General features: G+C 43.3%; 1 protein-coding gene across 1 annotated transcript in view; it reads left to right on the forward strand.

Annotated features, from left to right (window-relative positions):
- Window positions 1–19,921, forward strand: part of LOC134535398 (uncharacterized) — a 49,064-nt gene that overhangs the window by 19,066 nt on the left and 10,077 nt on the right. Inside the window, exons 8-19 of the mRNA XM_063374471.1 lie at window positions 599–680; window positions 2,673–2,853; window positions 5,552–5,753; window positions 6,164–6,432; window positions 9,081–9,271; window positions 11,585–11,755; window positions 12,011–12,157; window positions 12,925–13,003; window positions 13,723–14,213; window positions 14,670–14,825; window positions 18,278–18,574; window positions 18,994–19,177. Of these exons, the coding sequence (XP_063230541.1) occupies window positions 599–680; window positions 2,673–2,853; window positions 5,552–5,753; window positions 6,164–6,432; window positions 9,081–9,271; window positions 11,585–11,755; window positions 12,011–12,157; window positions 12,925–13,003; window positions 13,723–14,213; window positions 14,670–14,825; window positions 18,278–18,574; window positions 18,994–19,177 (2,450 nt within the window). The remainder of the gene's footprint in view (window positions 1–598; window positions 681–2,672; window positions 2,854–5,551; window positions 5,754–6,163; window positions 6,433–9,080; window positions 9,272–11,584; window positions 11,756–12,010; window positions 12,158–12,924; window positions 13,004–13,722; window positions 14,214–14,669; window positions 14,826–18,277; window positions 18,575–18,993; window positions 19,178–19,921) is intronic.

A 19,921-nucleotide genomic window follows, 5' to 3' on the forward strand; every position in this document is an offset into this window, starting at 1 on the left:
AATCTGAAATTAGCTCTAAGCTGAATTTCAAACACGTGTTCAGTTATTTGTGTGACTTTTTTGAGACGAGAAAGTTGTTTTCCAAAAGGCCACTTGAATAATTTATTTGATTGTTGTTACTTAGAAGCTATTAGTGTAAATCTATCGCGATAGCTTTTTTTTTTTGTACGGTAGCAAATGTCGGCGTTATATTTTTAATGAGCAATAGTTGTAAGTTGTAAAATATCACTTAAGTGATGATGATTACTAACTCTTGAGTGAATTTTTACCGTTAATAAACAACAATAAGTATAAATATCTGGTTACCAAACATGAAATTCCAGTGAGTTATCGTGATATTTTTACAACAATGGTCCTTAAATAGCAGTAATTGCAAGAAAGAAAAAAGAAACAGTACACGTGGCATGCGAGAAGAAGAAGGAATCAGCAAAACGAATCAACTGGCTCCCACCAAAGACAGAGGCCTGCCAGACCAGGCGTCGGGAACTATAGTCGTGAGATCGGTCAACGCCGACATTGGCAGCACGTGTCTCTGTGCAAACGTTTCTTTGTTTCTAGCCGATGTGTGATTCCCCACTGGTGTGTTTCTGCTCCTCAGCTGCCTCGGTGATACGGATGATGAAGCACTTCGTGTCTCCGGAGACTTTCCGCAGAGGCCTCACCAGATACCTGACGGCAGTGTGAGTAGTCTGCAAACAGCTATAGCCAAATACACTTCATGTAGTCACTAATACTGGACAACTCTGTACTAACATTGAATATATTAACGTATAGAAGTCGCGAGAGGATACGATTTATTCTGCCGGTTTTGGAATCCAAACTGAGGTACATAGTTGGAAGCTCTCCCGCCAGACAGCTGTGCTTTCGAAAAGAAGGCACTCGTGGTTAGTGTCTCCCCCGCTAGAGCGCTATAGTATCGCTTGTCTCAAGGTCGCGCGCGTATTCTTTCTCTCTCTCATTCTTTTGTATTTCGTTTCCGTTTCTGCATTGACAAGGCGGGAGGTTATGCTCGTCAAAAAGATGCGTAAATATATTTAACACAAATGTATTTTGTTTAAAGAACCGAAAGCAAAAATAATTCCTTGAAATATTACACAATTATTTAAAAACAGCCACATAAATCAGTAATTCATTGGTGTTTGATTCCAGATGTAATAATTATTGTATATATATTCAATGGTACTAACAACACAAGCGATAACCTAGCGGCAAGACTAACAACACATGCGGTAACCTAGTGGTAAGAAGTGCGACTACAGAAATATTTTAAAGTTTAATCGTTAAATTGTACAGTATGTTTTCTGGTATCAAACGATTCACTTCTTTTCGAGAAATTTTAAGCTCTGGAGGTTTAGTACCGCACATAAATCTGTATAATTTTTCAATAAATTTTTCTAAGATAAGAAAGTTATTTTCGTTGTTAAATGTTAGTACTACGTGTATTAAACCGCTACGTTGTTCATACTGGGGGAGTGGCAAGCGTGGTGGAGGGGGGCAAGCGAGGTGGGGGAGGAACAAGCGGGGCGGAAGTGTCGCGGCAGGGGAGGGAGGAAAATATCATTGGGCGCGGCAGTATTCTTCAAGCTCTGTGCTCGTTCAAAACATACGCAACATCAAGCCGAGCACATTTGATAGGCCAATTAATCACAGTTATAAATAAAATTAAAAAAAAATTGAAAAAAAATTATCTTAGATTTCGAAGTCAAAGACTTCGTACTAATAATAGATCTAATGTGTATTTCGCGCTGTCGAATCATTAACGGCATGCATATGGCTGCATTGCAAGCTGAGTTTAAATATTGAATTAAATCCAAGATAAAGGATGTCATCATAATAAAACAAGTAACACCTCTAACAGCACAAGTTCTTCAAAAACATGCACAAGTTCCCCTTCACATGAAAAAGTCCCCCCTCCACTTGCACAAGTCCCTTTCCAAATGCACAAGACCCCCTCCAACCTCCAACTGGAATAAGTTACACTCAATTTGCACAAGTCTATCTCCAACTGCACAAGTTCTCCTCAAACGTCAAGAGTTACCCTAAACCTGCACAAGTCTCACTCCAACTGCACAAGACCCCCTCCAACCTCCAACTGAAGAAGTCCCACTCCATTTGCACAAGTCTATCTCCAACTACACAAGTTCTCCTCAAACATCAACAGTTACCCTAAACCTGCACAAGTCTCACTCCAACTGCACAAGTCCCCCTCCAACCTACAACTGAAAAAGTCCCACTCCATTTGCACAAGTCTATCTCCAACTGCACAAGTTCTCCTCAAACGTCAAGAGTTACCCTAAACCTGCACAAGTCTCACTCCAACTGCACAAGTACCCATCCAACTGCACAAGACCCCCTCCAACCTCCAACTGAAAAAGGTCCCACTCCATTTGCACAAGTCTATCTCCAACTACACAAGTTCTCCTCAAACATCAACAGTTACCCTAAACCTGCACAAGTCTCACTCCAACTGCACAAGTCTCACTCCAACTGCACAAGTCTCACTCCAACTGCACAAGTCCCACTCCAACTGCACAAGTCTCACTCTAACTGCACAAGTCTCACTCCAACTGCACAAGTCCCACTCCAACTGCACAAGTCCCACTCCAGCTGCTCAAGCCTCTCCCTGGACGCAGAGGCACTCCCGGCCCGGCAGCTGAGCGTGCTGTGTGCAGGGGCAACAGCAGCGCCGAGCCAGACGACTTGTTCGCGGCGATGGACGCGCAGTTGCACGAGGACGGCGGTGACCCCGGGGTGGACGTGAAGGTCATCATGCACACTTGGACGCTGCAGGCGGGCTACCCGCTGCTCACAGTCACCAGGGACTACGTCAGCGGCCAGGTCACCGTGTCGCAGGTCAGTCGTCCAAGAGCATCCGTGGAGGGTCCCTCCTCGTTTTGGGCAACAGATACAGTGCTTGATGCCAATGGCGGATTAATGGCGTTTCTGGGTACATTTCAAGGCCACGTCCTTCCATGGCCTGAAGGAACATCATTAGAAATGTTTTATCTATGACATTCATGTCTTTTGGTGTGACAGTATGACTTTGCACTCGCAACCAGAAGGACTCGGATTCTGATCTCGGTTTAATGTGGTTTCCCAGAATTACTCCCAATAAATGCTGGGAAGGTTTCTTAGTTCAAGCCTGATTTCCCTGACTTTTTTGTAGTGTATGTGGATCTCTTATTACCATGACAAGAAATAAAAACCTAATTAAATACAAATTACTTTCAGGCCAAACATATTGATGGGTAAAAATTAATTGTGCGAAGAATCTATCATTGCATGAATCTTTCAGTATGATCTACAGCCCATATCTTTCTGAAACATTATTTTCTTTAGAGCGTAGACTTTCTTGGCCATATTCACTAACTTCATCTTGGCTACTGTGCTGAAGCAAAGTCCGTGGACATAATGATGATGATGAACCTCACGTTTCGGAATGCCTTGTTGCAGCCATCTTCAAGGACAAGTAACAAATGTTAGTTATCCCTTGAATATGAATGCAATGTCGGGCACACCATGATTTTTAATGGTGTGGCATAGGTAGGGAGCAGGGTAGTTATAGGTACACTTTAAGGTCACACCCTTCCCTCCTATACCAGAAATTTCACACAAATAAATGTAACCACACACCTAAAAAAAATCCATTAAAAAGACTATCAAGGAGCCAATCCGATGTCAGAATGCAAGGAAACAAAATATCACAACCAACCATTCGTTAGAGATCCAGTTTGGTAAGTAACAGCTCCTTTAGCTGGTGAGATGTACTGCAACCCTCCAGCCTATCAGCCCTCCAACACGTGAGAGGATGAGCCCAACCCTTTTTCAAGTAGACAAAGCCATTAAAAAATGATGATGGCCTTCCTCGTACAGGTTTGCAGCACAATGCGATACATGTGCTGACGTTAAAAGGCGCGAACGTTTGGTGGGGTATAAAATTTATTTATTAGGTTGGTGAGTTCATAAACTTTCATTTGTATTCTTAACTAGTGTAAGTTTGTAGCTATTTGATAGAGATGAGCAAGCAAACTTTTAGGTAACACTATAGTACATATTTGTGGGACACCCGAAACATATGGCGAAGTGAAGTATTTGCATTGTGCGAGCAGTTTTAAAGGACTGAATTTTATGTAAGTGACTGTGTTAAGCACGGAGAAAATTCCAAATCATACTTATTGGAGTAAACTTTATTTACAGCTCGTAGGGGAAGACAAGGCGATTGTGTCATCAGAGTATAACGAAAGTGTAACGTCGAGAGGCAACGAAAATTGCCACGATCAGACATTGGGTGCTCGATGACATGCTAGTATTATAGCACTATTTAATAATATCTTATTTGTATGATTGTACAATTGTATAAATGTGTTCTTGCATATTTGCCTATTCGCATACTTGCATGTGTTCTTATAAATTCATATAGGCCTACCTTTTTTTTTGTGAAGATTAACTTCTAATGCACGTAGTTTCTTAAACCATCATCAGACTCCAGATGAGTGTTCAAGTTCAATTTCTGCAATGATGTGTGTGTTTGAACATGACAGTGGCGAGATATTCACGTGACGGTGTGACATCTCTGACTCTGACGCCACGTCACAACGTGACGGTATGACATCTCCTGACCCTGACACCACGTCAACGGGACGGTATGACATCTCCTGACTCTGACGCCACGTCAAGGTGACGGTATGACATCTACTGACCCTGACGCCACGTCAATGTGACGGTATGACATCTCCTGAATCTGACGCCACGTCAACGTGACAGTATGACATCTCCTGACCCTGACGCCACGTCAACGTGACGGTATGACATCTCCTGACTCTTGACGCCACATAAACGTGACGGTATGACATCTCCTGACTGACGCCACGTCAACGTGACGGTATGACATCTCCTGACTCTGACGCCACGTCAACATGACGGTATGACATCTCCTGACTCTGACGCCGCGTTAACGTAACGGTATGACATCTCCTAACTCTGACGCCATGTCAACGTGACGGTATGACATCTCCTAACTCTGACGCCATGTCAACGTGATGGTATGACATCTCCTGACTCTGACACCACATCAACGTGACGGTATGACATCTCCTGACTGACGCCACGTCAAGGTGACGGTATGACATCTCCTGACTGACGCCACGTCAAAGTGATGGTATGACATCTCCTGACTCTGACGCCATGTCAACATGACGGTATGACATCTCCTGACTCTGACGCCACGTCAAGGTGACGGTATGACATCTCCTGACTCTGACGCCACGTCAAGGTGACGGTATGACATCTCCTGACTCTGAGGCCACGTCAACATGACGGTATGACATCTCCTGACTCTGACGCCATGTCAAGGTGACGGTATGACATCTCCTGACTCTGACGCCACGTCAACGTGATGGTATGACATCTGACTCTGACGCCACGTCAACGTGACGGTATGACATCTCCTGACTCTGACGCCACGTCAACGTGACGGTATGACATCTCCTGACTCTGACGCCACGTCAACGTGACGGTATGACATCTCCTGACTCTGACGCCTCGTCGACAGGAGAGGTTCCTGCTGCAGCCGGGGAACGGCTCCGACGCGGGCAACTCCTCGTGGTGGGTGCCGCTCACCTACACCAGCGGCTCCGAGCTGGACTTCCAGAGCACCGCCCCCCGGGCCTGGCTGCCGGCCGGCGGGGACAGCATCTCCCTGGCCCTCAGCGTCGCCCCCTCCGACTGGCTGCTGCTCAACGTGCAGCAGACAGGTGAGTCGCCCAGGTATCCACGACAAGCCGTCAAGCCTGCAGCGAACTTGCCATGGAGAGCATGTTAACAACCGTCTTCATTCAAGCTAACTAGGTGCTGAGAGCATGGGCGTCTCTGACAGACAATAGTTTTTGGGGGAACATAAAATGGTTTTATTTATTTAAATGATAGTATGTACCTCCGTCGAGTTTAGTACTATATGTCTACTACTATATGTCATCACTGTAAATACATGTATTTTATAGTATAAATAATACTACTGGATGTACTTGAAGATGTTGGAGGAGGGGACGTGTCCACCCGGGCAGACACGCCAGTGGCCGGGAGCAGTCCGTGCAGGTGTCAGCGCGAGCTCGACTGAGGCTAGGTGTGCGAGGCTCGGAAGGCAGGTGGTCGGTGGTGCGTGCAGGCTTCTACCGGGTGAACTACGACGAGCGCAACTGGCGGCTGCTGGCGGCGCAGCTGGGGCGGGTCCCCCCGGTGAGCCGCGCCCAGCTGCTGGACGACTCCCTGGCCCTGGCGCGCGCCGGGCGGCTCGGCTACCCCGCGGCCCTCGAGCTGCTGCGCTTCCTGGAGCAGGAGACGGACTACGTGCCCTGGAACTCCGCGCTGAACGGCCTGGCCTTCCTGGAGAAGAGGATGCGCGGCGCGCCCGAGTACCACTACCACGCCTTCAAGGTCAGCCGGCACTCGCATGTCTCGTCTACAGCCACAGCAATTTGGTAGTGTTCCTAAACAGGGGCGCAACAACTTAATTTCCAAAGGGGTGGGGGGGCAATATACCTTTTTATAAAGAATCATTGATCCCCCCTATTGAAGCGGGGGTTGGGGGGGTCCTCCCCCGGGAAAATTTATATTTCAAGGTGGAAAATGGTGCTTTTTAAGCAGTTTTATTATCTAAAAATTGATTACACAGCACTTTCTTTCCCCCCGTTTGCCCCCACTTCAAGGTTGTTGCGCCCCTGTTCCTAAATGTGTAGAAAAACTTATCAACCTATTTATTAATTAAATATATGCTGTTTCTTAATATCTCCTTAAAATAACCTTTAGCCAGAAGAATTGTTGAAAAGTGGCATCTTAAAGTACCATGCAAATCATTATTTTGCTGACCTTCAAAATACAGAATGGCCATTGCATCCTTAACCTAAGGATCCTTCTATTTAAAGGCTGAATTTAGTGTGACACCACGAAAAAAAAAGGCCCAAATTACTTTGATTCTAAGAAATACTTTCTTCCCAGGCATATATTTACCAAAGAAATAAATCACAATTTATTTTTAAGTAATATTCAATTTTTTCATGTAAACTTTAATTATTTAACAGCAATAAATGATCACAGAATGTTTTAAACAGCAGATGGCTGTCTAAGAAACAGAAAATCATTACAGTGTTACTAGGAGATAGTGTTACAAACCCTTCAAAGGCACCAACGATGCAGGAAAGATGCGAGTGACTCGTCCTTTCCAGAAAGGCTGCATTGGCGATTCTGTAAGTATCGTTGCAACTATTGGGAAGGACAACCAATATGGCTGACATTCTTTGAAGCACACTTTCCAAGAACTCTAGGTTTGAGGGGCCTTTAAGCAGCTATTCGTAAATGGCCCATTTTCTTCATTAATCTATGGTATCTATTGTAAATATTTTTTGGAAAAAGTCAAATGAATAGGAAATATGCCACATTTTTATGGTATATCTATTATACAATGTAATCTATAGGCTAGAATCTTTCATTACATGTGTATGGATGTCAATTGAATGTTTTAAGTGCAGCAATGCCATCACAAACAGACACATTCTTCGACTTTCAGGGAAATTTCGAAGGGAATCTGCCGTATACTCTGGCTAACAACCTGCATTTAGAGTCATACTGTGGCTTACCCATCCTGCCTAGTCTATCCTTGTCACCTGCAATCAACTCGTCTTGATAACGGCTGTGAGTCCCATGATTATCACCCCATAATCGTCTTCCTCGATTGGAATAGTCAGTGGTTCAATATCAAACTGCCTCATGATTCAATTGATAAATAATGAGTTGGTATACAAGTGGTTTGAAGAATCGCATTAAAGTCCTGAATGTCTCATCACCAGACTCTCTGTGCATAAAGGTGCAGTGTGAAACCAAATGAGGTGGTGCAATCGCTGAACATTGTACTTGCATTCAGAAAGACCCGGGCTCGAATACCAGTGCAGCCATCCTGGTTTTGGTTCACCATGGTTTTCCGAAACAACTCCAACCCACTGTGAATATAGATTAACTGTAAGCCATTGTCATATCCTCCTTATTTTGCATGTATTGTGCTGATTGAATGTCCATCTCAAGAGACCTTGCTGTCAATAGGACATCAGGCCCAAATCAAAAGTATAATGTTTTAGGGTCAGTTGGGGTTGATAGCTGGTGGGAATGGGATGTATAATTTTACAACCAAAAAAAATCTCACATTTATTTACTTAGGTTGTTTTTTAAAACGCCAAACTCTTGCTTATGCATTTGGCAAAAAATATAACAAATAATATGTTAAAATATATAAAACACTATCAAAAAATGTTTTTATCCAAATGATTATATGATCCCGAGCCTGAATTATTTTTGTTTTTTCTTTCCTTAAAAAATATTTGCACTAATGTGTGTTTTATGTAATTTTTTAAGCTTTGACCTAATCTAGCTCTTAACATAAATCAAAATTATGTCATGAGCCATACCTCCAAACTATCTTACTTATGAAAAATTGGAGGTATTGTTTTCGTGATTAACACTTTTATTTTTATTTAAAAATTCTATTAGTTTGATACATTAGTGGACTCTCCTAATGCAAACACTTTCATGATAGAGAAAAAAAATTGGTTGTCTGTAAAGTCGGTTTACGGACGATAGTTTAACGTACAACGTCATAACAAAACATTGATGAAATGATTGCATACTTTTATGAATAAAATTGAATCATTTTTATTTTAATAATAAAAGAATAAATACTTGAAATTATACTAATAATCAGATTTTTAAAATGCAAGAATAATTAACCTTTTTTGCCGAAATTGTTGTTGTAATAAGCAATGAAAACCACATTGACTTTTCACTTCACTATATAAACAGTCGAGTGGAAGAGAGATAGATGCGGCGCAAGCGTACAATGGGCGTAACGGGCCACAGCGTAACGGAACAATGCGCGTAACGGGACACTTTTTCGTGCGTGCAGCCGGCGTTCATCGATTTATGAGACGTTGTCACGTCAAAAACACAACTGAGTGCACTAGATTGGAAATATATTTACCCCGTCTGACCCTAAAAGTGTTATATGGTGACTGTGTTGGTCTGCCGGCTCCGTGCAGACGTACCTGCTGAAGCTGCTGGCGAGGGTGTACGCGACACTCGGCTTCGACGAGCGAGAGGACGACGACCACGTGACCAGGCTGAACAGGAACCAGGTGGTCACGTGGGTGTGTCGCCTGGACGAGTGGACGTGCGTGAACAGGTCCAGGGAGCTGTTCTCCAGGCACATGCGGGATCCCGACAGCAACACGTAAGCCACGAGTCTACATCTACATCTACATGATGTCACGAGGGTGGTTAGGGAAACAAAGGCCTCCGTCTGGTGGATCATTGACGCACTCGCACGGTTCTCACAACTGAAGAAAACTAGGACTGTAACTTTACTTTTCGACGTAATCGCCATACACTGTGAGTAGGGGCATGCAGATTTCGCGAAAAGATTTCGGGACTAGATGAAAGTTAAAACACTGTAGCATCGTCTGTGTTTCATGATTGGGTGAGTTTCTCCCAGGTACATATCGATTGTAACCAACACCAATCACAGTGATTCAGTGCGGAAGTAAACGCGTCCTGAGTGGCTCGGTCAAATAAGGCAACGACTTCTCTCGCAGACGGCCGCCAATCACAAAGAAGAAACCACAGGTGCGGGTATACCTTGTTGCAGTCTAATAAGTGTTCAGATCTTTTCGCGAAAAATGCCTGCCCCTAACTATGAGTAGAGACCGTAAATATTCGCGAATTCATTTCGCGATAGGCTAAAATACAAATCGTTATACCTCAGTGCTGCCTCTGCTATTGGCTCACAACTCACCTGGATGACTCTGGGCCAATGAGAAACACCCAACCAAAGCTTCATCGAATTACAGGCTGCTACGCTGGAACGTCTCACAAGACAGCAGCCAATGAGTGGGTGGCGTTTGACCGAGTGTACGTAGAACTATGGAGTTCATCCTACAGGTCATTAAACCCGCGAATTTTTCTGGTCCCTAACTATGAGGCATTTGTCATAACGTTTTGAAATATCTTCTGAAACCTGTCGTCTGGGAATGAAGTCTCTCTGCGACAGCATCGCGAAGTGCCACTGTCTCATGCGCCTGAACAGGTGGTGATCATTCGGTGCCGAATCTCAGCACTTAACATTTGGCAGGATTTTCTATGAGATCGTTCATTTTTTATTGATTGAACGGAGAGTCAACTGCAACATAATTTTAAATTCCACTCCTCAGTACCTACTGAACACCTTCTCACAGAGCCACAAGAATGATATTGCTACATCTGCCTATTTCTCACTCATACACAAAGAGGGGTATTCATTTTAACCTCCCTCGTAATTGGCAAACATTCGGTAACCCACATGCTGTATTTATATTTTTTTCTGTTTTTTGTGTTTGATGTCATCTTATTGAGGGCAAGACCAAACAAAATCAATTCACCAAGAAGAAAATATATTGCTCCAAACTTTACTCAATTGCTGGTATAGAACGTAACATGTTATCTCGTATCAAATAAATTGCTTTTCATAAAAATTACATAAAATGGTAGAGAATGGTAATTAACTATCCATGATGACACTGTGCTTAATTTTGCTCCCAAAAATTTTGACAATCCAATATCTGCTTATAAAATAATATCCAGCGTCATCGACATTCTAAGATGAATAAAATTTACGAAAGTCGTATAGAAATCCAAGTGGTTTGAAGCCACTATAATTCTGGAGTTCCCATCGCCTTAAATCCTTTGTACAGAACAGTGCGACGAAAAAGTCCTACTTTGACGTCACCCTTTGATTCCATTGCCAATTGGCTGCCTCGCAGAAAGAGAGACGAATCATGTGGCATGCAAATTCCTGTAACCAAGCACTCCCAGTTCTCAGTTGATTGTGTGCTAGTCCATGTAAGCAGTGAATGGAAAAAACATTTTGTAAGTTCTCAGGAAAATTTCCCCATTCTCACTTGAGAGTCTAAACTGGGTTACCTTTGTATCAGTAGGCTAATAGTTCGGGTCTCTCATAAGTTCAGAGTCCGCCATGTTAACTGTAAGCACATCACAGAAAAGCAGCACAAATTACTTTTTATTTTTAATTGTATCCTTATGTGAAACGAAACTACAACTATTGCTGGTTAATGTGTTGTTAATTTAAGTCACAGTTCTGATATTAAAGTTATGTGTTTACTTGAGTTTTATATATACATATATTGGTTTACATATGTGGCCATATTTATTTTGGTTTTTCTTGGTTTTCCCGAAATCACACAGGGCCAATGCTGGAATGGTTCCTTAACAGTAGGCTATTGACAATTCATTTTCCATTTTCCTTGTATTTCCCTGTAATGTGTATACATGTATATATACGCACACATATGCACATATATACATATACAAACACTGCTGGACTCGAGAGGAAGACCATTAAGTTTTGAATAACCTGAATGTTGTTCATTGTTCGACTGGTCAATGGCCAATGTGTTGATGCCTCAACCAATTCCAGGCTTTTCAGACCTCGGAAGCAATCGTGGCCCAGCCGGATGTGTTGCAGCAACATGAGGTGGTCGCGTGGTTGCAGGATCGCCCCCGACTTGAAGCAGGCAGTCTACTGCACGGCGCTGCGCCACGGCGGCGAGGCGGAGTGGCAGTTCCTGTGGGACAAGTTCCTGGCGCACCACGACGTGTCCACGGAGCAGACGCTCATCCTGGGCGTGATGGGCTGCACCGCCAACGAGACACTGGCCCACAGGTGAGGTCCCTCTCTGGTCAGGTCGCTCCCTCTCTCTCTTGTCAGCTCATTCCCTCTCTTGTCAGGTCACTCCATCTCTTGTTAGCTCATTTCCTCTTTTGTAAGTTCATTTCCTCTCTTGTTAGCTCGTTCTCTCTCTCTCTCCTGTTAGCTTATTCCCTCTACAATCATTGCTTCGAGATCTGTTTGGGTTTCACTATGTTAAAAAAGACAATTAAAAATCATCAGAATGATGTTACTTCTGTGTTATTTCAGGTTCATGTTGATGTCTCTGTCGAGAACTTCAGGTATTCGTCAGCAAGACCTGTCTTTGGTGTTCCCATCCGTCTACAATGCTCACGAGCAAGGTGTAGACTTTGCCATCAACTTCCTCATACAGTACCACAGGAACATAAGTGCCTTGTAAGTAAATTAATGCAGCCTTTGCATTACTTGATGATTACTAGATGTCACTCTTCTCATCACCAGTTAGAGTACGCTCCATTTGATGCTGACCTTCCTGCAGAGTCATCAACACGAGTGATCATAGCACATGAGCTTGTTCACTCGACAGTTAGAACATTAATTGCCAGCTCAGGATTCCTTTGGGGCATTCAAACCAGATTAACTTTGGAATTAATATATATCAACTGAACATTCTTAATGGTTTGCAGGATTTTAACGATAAGTCCCAGTCTCGCTGTTTCGGCACCCCGAATGCAAAAGGTCGTATGACTAAAAGCTGCATACAACTATTTGCCGTTACAATAATCAGCTACAAATACAATGAATATTTGACATTTGATTAAAACTTTTATTGGATAAGCTGATAAAATAAGAGATTTTGTCTCCAAGTGGAAAGCATAAATGCTTCATATAGCAATAACAAAAGTAAAAAATTAATTTTTGACCCATAATGTAGATTAATTAACGTTTGAAATAGGCAACCTCCGTGGCTGATATCATGTTCAATACTTCAGTTTCAAGGTTTAAACTTTGGGCAAGCCACTACAATTTAAGGCCTAAGTCTAGGTTTGTTTAGTGCATGATTTTTGCTAAGATTAGGCCCCAGAGATACAGCAGCAGGAAGCACAGTTAAATAAAGAAAAGATGACGTATTTCATATTAAGTCCCAATGGGCCTTAACAATGATAATATTGGTAAATATTTCTTCTGACTGTATTTTTCAGCCACAACAGTGATAATGCTGTCACCAGCTTTTTGTCCTCTTTGGCTTCAATAATTACGAGACCAGATCAACTTACTAAGGTGAGAAATTTTAAAGAAACTCATTGAGTAGGTACTCTTTTGTTTATCTCTCGTAATTTTGTACACAGTCCAAATACTCTCAACAGCGACGTTATTCTAAAATCACTTTGGTCACTTTCTATTACATTACCATTTATTTTGCCCTTCTTTTAAGCATACTATTATACTTCAAGTTTTGTATTTACTTGAATCACTTAGGACTGAGTGATATTTCCTTTGATATTGCTGCAATATGTGTAAGCCATTGAATATTGACTTAAGATAAAGTTCTTTAAAAATCATCAAAAAATTAATGACTAAAAATTGGTACAACTGAAAATGTCATCTCAATGTCTGCGACAAAAATTGGCATTGCATAAACTGTAATATGTATAATGTGCATGCACTTGTGAAATATCGAGAATGCTCGAACATGGTAAGTAATATTATTTGATCAGAAACTGTGTATAGGTAAAAAAAAAAATTACCTCTTAATCATTGGTAATGTTCGTATTTATTACAAATATCTTAAAATGTTTTTTTTTCCCCACCAAATATCTTTTGCTCAGCGCTAAAATTTATGAATATGTCTGACCATAAATAATATCTATTTTCAACTTTCTGGTTGACCTCCGTAGCGCATTTGGTGGAAGACCCAAGTGTTCTGGGTTAGAATTCCAAGTTGAGACATGTTTAATGAAGTGTGTAAAGGGTTGCTAAGTGATCAACTGCACTCCCAGCTGCAGCAGTTCGCGAACGGCACGGGCAGCTACTCGGGAGCGGCGGGGGTGGCCTGGCAGCGCTCGGCGGAGCAGAACCTTGCGTGGCTGTCGACGCACGGGGACGCCGTCGCCTTGTTCGCCCGACGCCAGCAGCTCCGCCTGTCCGGCGCGCTGCGGCCCGAGTCGTACCGCCTAAAGGTGCGGGCCCTCGACGACTCCACCTTCGCCGGCGAGGTGACGGCGGCGGTGGTCGCGGCCCGGCCCACGGACCGCGTGACGCTGCACGCCAGGGACCTGGTCCTCACGGAGGCCTCCGTGCGCGCCCAGGGGCGGGCCTTGGAGGTGCAGGTCACCACGGTGGACCAGGAGGCGCAGCTGCTGGACCTGAAGCTGGCGGAGAGCCTGCAGCCCGGCGTGAGGTACGAGGTCTCCGTCCGCTACGTCGGCCAGCTGCGCGACGACCTGGCGGGCTTCTACCGCAGCCACTACGAGGAGGGCGGCCAGAAGAGGTGAGTGGCAGTCATCAACACCATGTGGGGCGAACCACGACAAATATGGCGACAACGAACTATGATGAAAGACACAAAACACCAACTACGCTGAGACAGGGAACACATGGAGCCTGAAAAACAGAGATCGGAGGGGACAATGTGGCCTAGTCTTCATATCACTTTGCTTTCACCAAGGCTATACATTTTGGATCCTCGGCTGAGTTCTAATAGGTTATTCGGAAATGGATACATACATGGTAGATGTAGCCGTGAGCCAGACTTCTGTATACTTGCTGTGATCAAGGCTGGCGACCACGCAGTTCCAGCCGTGCTAGCCGGGCTCCATCTAGGATGGCTCGCCAGACTTCTGGCCTGCACTATGCATCGTGTGTAGCATCTCTTGACTGCTCGCCAGACTTCTGGCCTGCAATATACAGTAGTATAGGTGCTGCAATGAAGGCGGGTGTGTTGCAGGTGGCTGGCGACCACGCAGTTCCAGCCGACACACGCGCGCAAGGCCATGCCGTGCTTCGACGAGCCGGCGCTGAAGGCCACCTTCCAGGTGACCATCGGTCGGCCGGCGGGCCTCCGGTCCATCAGCAACGCGGCGCTCAACTTCTCCGTCGCAGAGTAGGTGTCCTGCAGCCTTCGGGGGCTCGCCTCCTGCGCGCGGTCCTGTCTCGTAGTGCAGTAGCCAGGAGCTTGTGAAGGATACTGGGTCCAGTATAACCGTCATACCACTTTTTATGGCTCTGAAATTGAATTTTAAAAGACCATTTACTATCATACCAATACCACAGGGAATTTTATATACCTTTAGGTTTCCAACTTTTATAATTAGAAATTTAAGTAATTTTTTTCTAAAAAAAAAAATAGAAAACTCTATATTTTATATTTTAGTTGTTATTTAATTTAGGTTCTCAAGTGAAATATTTGATGATTTTTTTACAAAACAAACAATAAATACAAACATTAATGTTATCAAATACATACAACACACATGTCAGTTTTGTATGAAAGTCATGCTTGCGTTATCACCAGGAAAAATTGGTATTGAGTATAGACTAAGTGGGTACATAATTCTTGTCACTTCTATGTATGAGGTATGTTGGGATATAATGGAGAGGAAATACATGTTATACCCCACTAATGAGAACAATATTCTCCCATAGTAATCTCTCTTTAACATCATGTAGCTAAATTGGTGCAATTTTCTTAATCTGTCACAGGGTAATGGAAGTGAGCAGGTAAATAGTTGACGAGTGTAACGTATATAACGATTATTGCTGATGGTGCGGGGTTAAAAAAGGTTGTTAATTAAATATTTACAGGAGATTACAGATGGTAGCAACAGCGCAAAATTTCTTATAGTTTTAAATACTTTTGTAAACGTTTACATATTTTTGCATACTATTGCAACTCGTAATTCACAATTATAAACTCTCAACTCTGAGATTGACAATTTTTACATGAGTACATTTCCAGTAGGTAGTGTTTTGTATCATAATTTATCTACCATAAACCCATTCATTTGTTACAGTGCCACTCGTTGCGGCGACACTTGTTACGGGGGCCGTAGTCTCTGATATTTACTGACTGAATTTTACTGAGTGCTCGGGTTTTATGGGCGCCACCATGCCACGTGCACGGACCGATGTGAGACTCTTTCCCAGGGTCGTGACGTCGCCCATGTGAGGCGTGATTTTAATTCCCCCCTGAATACACCTAGCACGAATCCCTGCCCGCTCTCAGCGTCTTGCACGCTATTATTTACGCAGTGGGCTCTCAGGCGTCCCACACGCCGTCACACTCCACGTGGTCGAACAGATTTAAATAAGAAAATACATTTGATTTACACACCTGATTTATTCGGCGAATGCAACTTACACGATTGAAACTGTTTAAAACGCCCGCGGCACGAATCGGTTTAGGTGTGAAGTCCCCCACGTGGTCACATCTTACATTACGTATTACAAAAGCGAAAATACCGTTGCTGGTCGTAAGACAATTATTTATACAGTCCCCCGACCGAGAGGAGCTCCGAGGACGAAAAGAAGACGATTTATACGGAATTAAATTGAAACAGAATTACTTGGCGGTGAAACAAGCGGCGAGGTCCCCGGAGTGCTGATGCGTCTGCTCTCGGTCGTTGATGGCGGAAGACTGGGCTGAGGTCATGGCTCGCTCGACTAACATGGCGTCCTCCCGCCGAAACAATTGCCGTTAAAAGATATTTGCGAATTCGTGCCACGGGAAACTAAATTAACATGACAAGAATGAATTAAAAATTATGTGACAATATATGAATACTTGAAAAGAATAATACATATTATAATTATTAAGATTTAAATTTAATTATTGTCTGGCTTCGGGTTTCCTCGGGAATGTCCGGAAACGCTATGCTATTTTAATACATTATTTTAAAATAAAAGTACATAAAACCCTCCCGGCCGATCTGCCGTCACGTTGCACTTAGGGAATATAAAAACAAATAACATAATTATATTTACTTATGTTTTAGGGGTGCGGCGCACTGACTCGACAGCCCCCTCTTGCCGGGCGAACACACACGCACGCACACGTACGCACGGGTAGGCGGGAGGTTTGAATGGAGGGTGGGTGGTGTTTGGGCGGTGGCATATCGGACTTAAAAGGGGCGCAGGCCCGGACGATGTCACATTCATTCCATTGAAGGTAGACAGACACTAGTAAATAAAGTTCTGTTTTCAACGCGTATTTCTAATAGAGTAGGTATCCTAAAAATTTAATTTCCTATTAAGTTTCCCTTCTAACGCACGTGGAGACCAAGCATACTTTTTTTTACAGGTCAGAAAATTTAAAATCAGATTTTTGGACCAAAGCTCATTCTTAATTTTGGTATAATCTTTGTTTTGTTGCAAGGCTAGTATACCAATTATTTTTTGCCAGCCATTGTATTTGTTGGCATGTGAAACTGGGTCCCATACGAAACGGTGCTTTGTGTGTAGTTACAGTTACTGTTTAAACAGTTTTGTCACGACATTGAATAATCCATTAGTATGTTGTTTGTATAGCAGTGTTGAGAAGTAGTGCAAAAATGTATAATGGTTATTTCCTATGGTAATATTGGAGGTTTTTAATATGTAAAAAAAAAAATTAAAGAATGCTGGAAAAGTCAGTATATTTAACTCCTTTAAAATTTAATGATTTAGTCAGATTTTGCACTGTTTCTCTCTTGTTTTTAACTCTGTAGTAATTTGTATGTAGGGGTTGCATCTACCTCCCTGATGGTTTTTATCCCTTAAATGTACTGTGTTCTTCGTCGTGTTCCATGCTTCCTGCTTTCTCATCTACAGCTAAGATATTTAAATAATTAAATTTTCCTTACTTCTATGTCAGAAGCACTGAAAATATAAAACGCCAGATGATATCTTATCAGGAAATACTATATGAAAATATTCTCGGATTAACACATTATCATTATATAAAATATAAAACAAATAATAAATTTAAAATCTCACGTGCAAGGATATTTTGTGTGTGTATCTGTTCTTACCTAAAACAATCAAAACCAGGACAGGAGAGCTGAAGGAAGGTCTGATGCCTCAGGGCAAGGAACAATAGACACAGTACGGGATTGCTTCGATGGAATCAGCTGGACTTGATCGTCTCGTTGCAGACGTTCTCTTTACAATCCCGTGTCTGTGACTGGCGACAGCCAGATATTGGATAAATATACAGATGAGGACCGATTACAGACGGGGGTGGTGAATCCAAAAGGGAGGGGGGATTTCAATGTGCTATAAGTACCAATATGGTGGCCGTTTGTTTACAAATATATCATTGGTACCTGTATTGGAGGTTAAATTGGAGGAAAAAGTCAACTCATATTTAATTTTCTTCCGAAAAGCTTAACTACATTCGTTAATAAAATAAGGCTGGAACAGATGATAAAAATAAATATAAACAATCATCCGCCATATTGGTATGTGAAAATCAGAAACTAATGGAGGAAAAAAAATCTGCTTCGCATCTGACGGCTAATGCTCCATGTGCATCCTTCCCCGATCCCTGGCGACGGCAGACGAGCTGCGGTGTTGCAGCGCCGACAACGCCACGGTGTGGGACCACTACGAGGAGACGCCAGCCATGTCCACCTACCTGCTGGCCTTCGCGGTGTCGGACTTCGAGAAGCTGAGCTCGGCGGAGGGCAACATGAGCGTGTGGGTGCGGCCCGGGGCCAGGCTCCAGGCGCGCTACGCCCTCTCCGTCAGCCAGCCCCTGCTGACGGCCCTGGAGCGCTTCGCGGGGAGCGCCTACCAGCTGCCCAAGATGGACCAGCTGGCAGTGCCGGACTTCTCCTTCGGCGCCATGGAGAACTGGGGGCTCGTCACCTACAGGTACCCCCGCATGGCCGTGGTCATTCTTGATAAGTCGTGCATAGATTAGAAGATAAAAGGTTTCGCGAATTAATTTCATGCCCATGATTCAAACACGTTCATTTCACTTTTACTATGGGCTCCTAACTGACCTGCAAGAATTCATGAATTACAGCGACGAGATCATAAAGGAGCCTTGAAAGATAACGCATTAAAAGATTTTCAAAGACCACAATACTGTTTCTACAGAAAGTTCAGTTCTAGTCATTCCCAGGGTTAAGTTAAATACTAATCGCAAACAACTTAGCAGGGAAAACTATTTGTTGGAGCTAGTCACTACACTAGGCTTTAACGAAGCCAGATTTAAAAAAAAAAAAAAAGATCACAGACCATAGTTGTGACTTCCTGTGAAGTGTATTGACGCCCCAAGTGTGGCTCAGGGAGAGACGGCTGCTGTTCGACGAGCGGGCGTCGACCACGGCCGACAGGCAGAGTATCGCCACCATCATCGCGCACGAGTTCTCGCACCAGTGGTTCGGCAACCTGGTCACCATGTCCTGGTGGACCTACCCCTGGCTCAACGAGGGCTTCGCCACCTACTGCGAGTACTTCGTGGCCGCCAAGGTGGGTGCGCTGGGACCTCGCTCGGACTGGCCCCGAACTCCCACATCCCCCATGGGGCCGAAGTGCCCCGTCCGAGCCAGAGACATTGGCACACTTTGCCAAGTTGGAGACAGTCGTACATTTATTTCCTCAAGTATATTTCCCATCACTACAATTAATAATTCCAGATATGATGTTACATATCTGAGACGTATCGCTTAAAAGGGAAATAAAGAGAATCAAATTTCTAAAACCTTACTGTTTACTTCTCACTTCCACACGTCATTTTAAAATTTTGCACTTGATTAATCATCGTGGTCATGTGCCATAGTCATTATAGCAACATTTGTTTCCTCATACCTGAAATAGTTTCTCGTGGGAAAGTATTTATTCAATACTAGCTAATGCTTCGCTACAGCAGTCTGCAGGCAGAACACTCGCACACTGCTCGTACATGCCCCTCCTCGAGTGTACGCCACAGCCGAATCTTGAATGGAAATAAGAAAAATAAAACAAATTTTAAAAATCAAGTCATGATTTTAAAAAATATATATATTTAAAAGGGGAAGAAATATAAACCATGGGGAGAGAGAAAAGCATCATTAACAATACTTCGGCCATTGCCCTAGAGATCATGGTCGAAAACCTCAGAATAATAATTATTATTTAAAAGAAGAATCAAGACGAATTTTGAAAAAATTTTCTCCGAGGTGCAAATAAAACCATTCCCCTCTACCCCCCTTTTTATCCTATCTGAAGAATCCT

Source organism: Bacillus rossius, chromosome 8 (genome assembly GCF_032445375.1).
Source record: "Bacillus rossius redtenbacheri isolate Brsri chromosome 8, Brsri_v3, whole genome shotgun sequence".
In the NCBI taxonomy this organism is placed as follows: domain Eukaryota; kingdom Metazoa; phylum Arthropoda; class Insecta; order Phasmatodea; family Bacillidae; genus Bacillus; species Bacillus rossius.